Source organism: Entelurus aequoreus, linkage group LG02 (assembly GCF_033978785.1).
Source record: "Entelurus aequoreus isolate RoL-2023_Sb linkage group LG02, RoL_Eaeq_v1.1, whole genome shotgun sequence".
In the NCBI taxonomy this organism is placed as follows: Eukaryota; Metazoa; Chordata; class Actinopteri; order Syngnathiformes; family Syngnathidae; genus Entelurus; species Entelurus aequoreus.
This window is the reverse complement of record NC_084732.1, coordinates 93750944-93752231: the sequence shown is the minus strand read 5'-3', so window position 1 is coordinate 93752231 and position 1288 is coordinate 93750944. Positions and strand designations below refer to the sequence as shown.

At 51.9% G+C, this 1288-nt stretch overlaps 1 protein-coding gene across 1 annotated transcript; it reads right to left on the bottom strand.

Annotated features, from left to right (window-relative positions):
* Window positions 1-44: 44 nt before the first annotated feature.
* Window positions 45-1007, bottom strand: LOC133641498 (BTB/POZ domain-containing protein KCTD12-like). The gene has a single exon (XM_062035276.1). It carries the CDS (start codon window positions 990-992, stop codon window positions 198-200), a length of 795 nt encoding a protein of 264 aa, XP_061891260.1. The 5' UTR covers window positions 993-1007; the 3' UTR covers window positions 45-197.
* Between the last annotated feature and the right edge of the window lie 281 nt (window positions 1008-1288).

The window sequence follows — 1288 nt, the reverse complement described above, 5'->3', positions numbered from 1 at the left end:
TAAAGTTTCCATTTTGGGTCCAAAAAAGTTACCATTTTGGTTCCAAACACTAGGAGTTACCACTTAGGGTCCAAACATTATAAAAATGATACGCTTCCATGTTGGGTCTAACCATTAAGTTACCATTTTGTGTCTAAACATAAGTTATCATGGGGGTCTAAACCTAAAGGTACAATTTTGTGTCTACACATGAGCAGTTACCGGCTGAAAACATACTCGGTGTAGCTGGTCCACATCTTGTCATCCCCGGGGTCGCTGTTGGCACAAGTCCCGGTGGAGCTACACGCCGCCATGTGAAAGCCAGCTTGCGCCAGCTGGTCGAACGCCTGCTCCAGGAAGTTGTACTTGAGGTAGTACCTGGACGTGTACTTGTCCGGGGGTCGGTCCGGGTCTCGGCTCTCGTTCAAAGTGTCCCCGAAGACTTCCTTGGTGAGGGCGATCTTGCCGCACACGGTGATTCGGGCCACCCGGCGGAATTTGGCGTCCGCTTGGATGTCTCTGCCGATGGTGTAGCTTCCCCGGTAGCCCACGGTGATGTACCCGGAAGTGGACCCGGGCGAGCGCGGCGTTCTGTCCGAGGGGGAAGGGGTCGTGGCCGGGCTGAGGAGCTCCGCGTCCTCCGGCTCCGTGCTATCCTCCGCGAGGGAGCTGTCTTCCTCGCCGAGGCGCTTGGACAGCTCCGGCAGTCGGAAGAAGTCCGCCTCCTTCTGGAGCCGCCGCCTCTCCTTGAAGAACTCCGGCAAAAAGAGCTCCGAGTCCCGCAAGTAGTCCAGAATGTATCGGAACAAAAAGCCGTCGCGGTCGAAGAAGAAGCGGCCCTTGCTGTCTTTGGGCAAATCTTCCGGGGAACTTTGGCTGAACTTCGTCCACAGGAGAGAGTCGGGCACCGCGGTGAGGGTGTCCAGCCGGGTCACGTACACCTGGCCGCCCACGTTCAGCTCCACGATGTCCGGGTAAGTTGAGCCTTGAGTGCCGGGGACAGTGAGCGCCATCTCTGCTGCTTTTAGAGGAAGATTTTTGTTGGAAGTGAAGTGAAATGTTTATATGGGTCTGGCTGAGTGGGAGGAGAAGTAATGACGGCCAACTTTAACTGTTCACTGGGAGATGAAGGACTTATTCCAATAAACAGGTTGGTTTATTTTACATCATTTTCAGATATATATTTATTCAGCTTGATGTATTAATATTAATGTGATTTGGTAACTTCAGGTTTAGACCACGATGATAACTTATTATGTTGAGACACAAAATGGTAAGGTTTAGACCCCGATGATAACTTACTATGTTT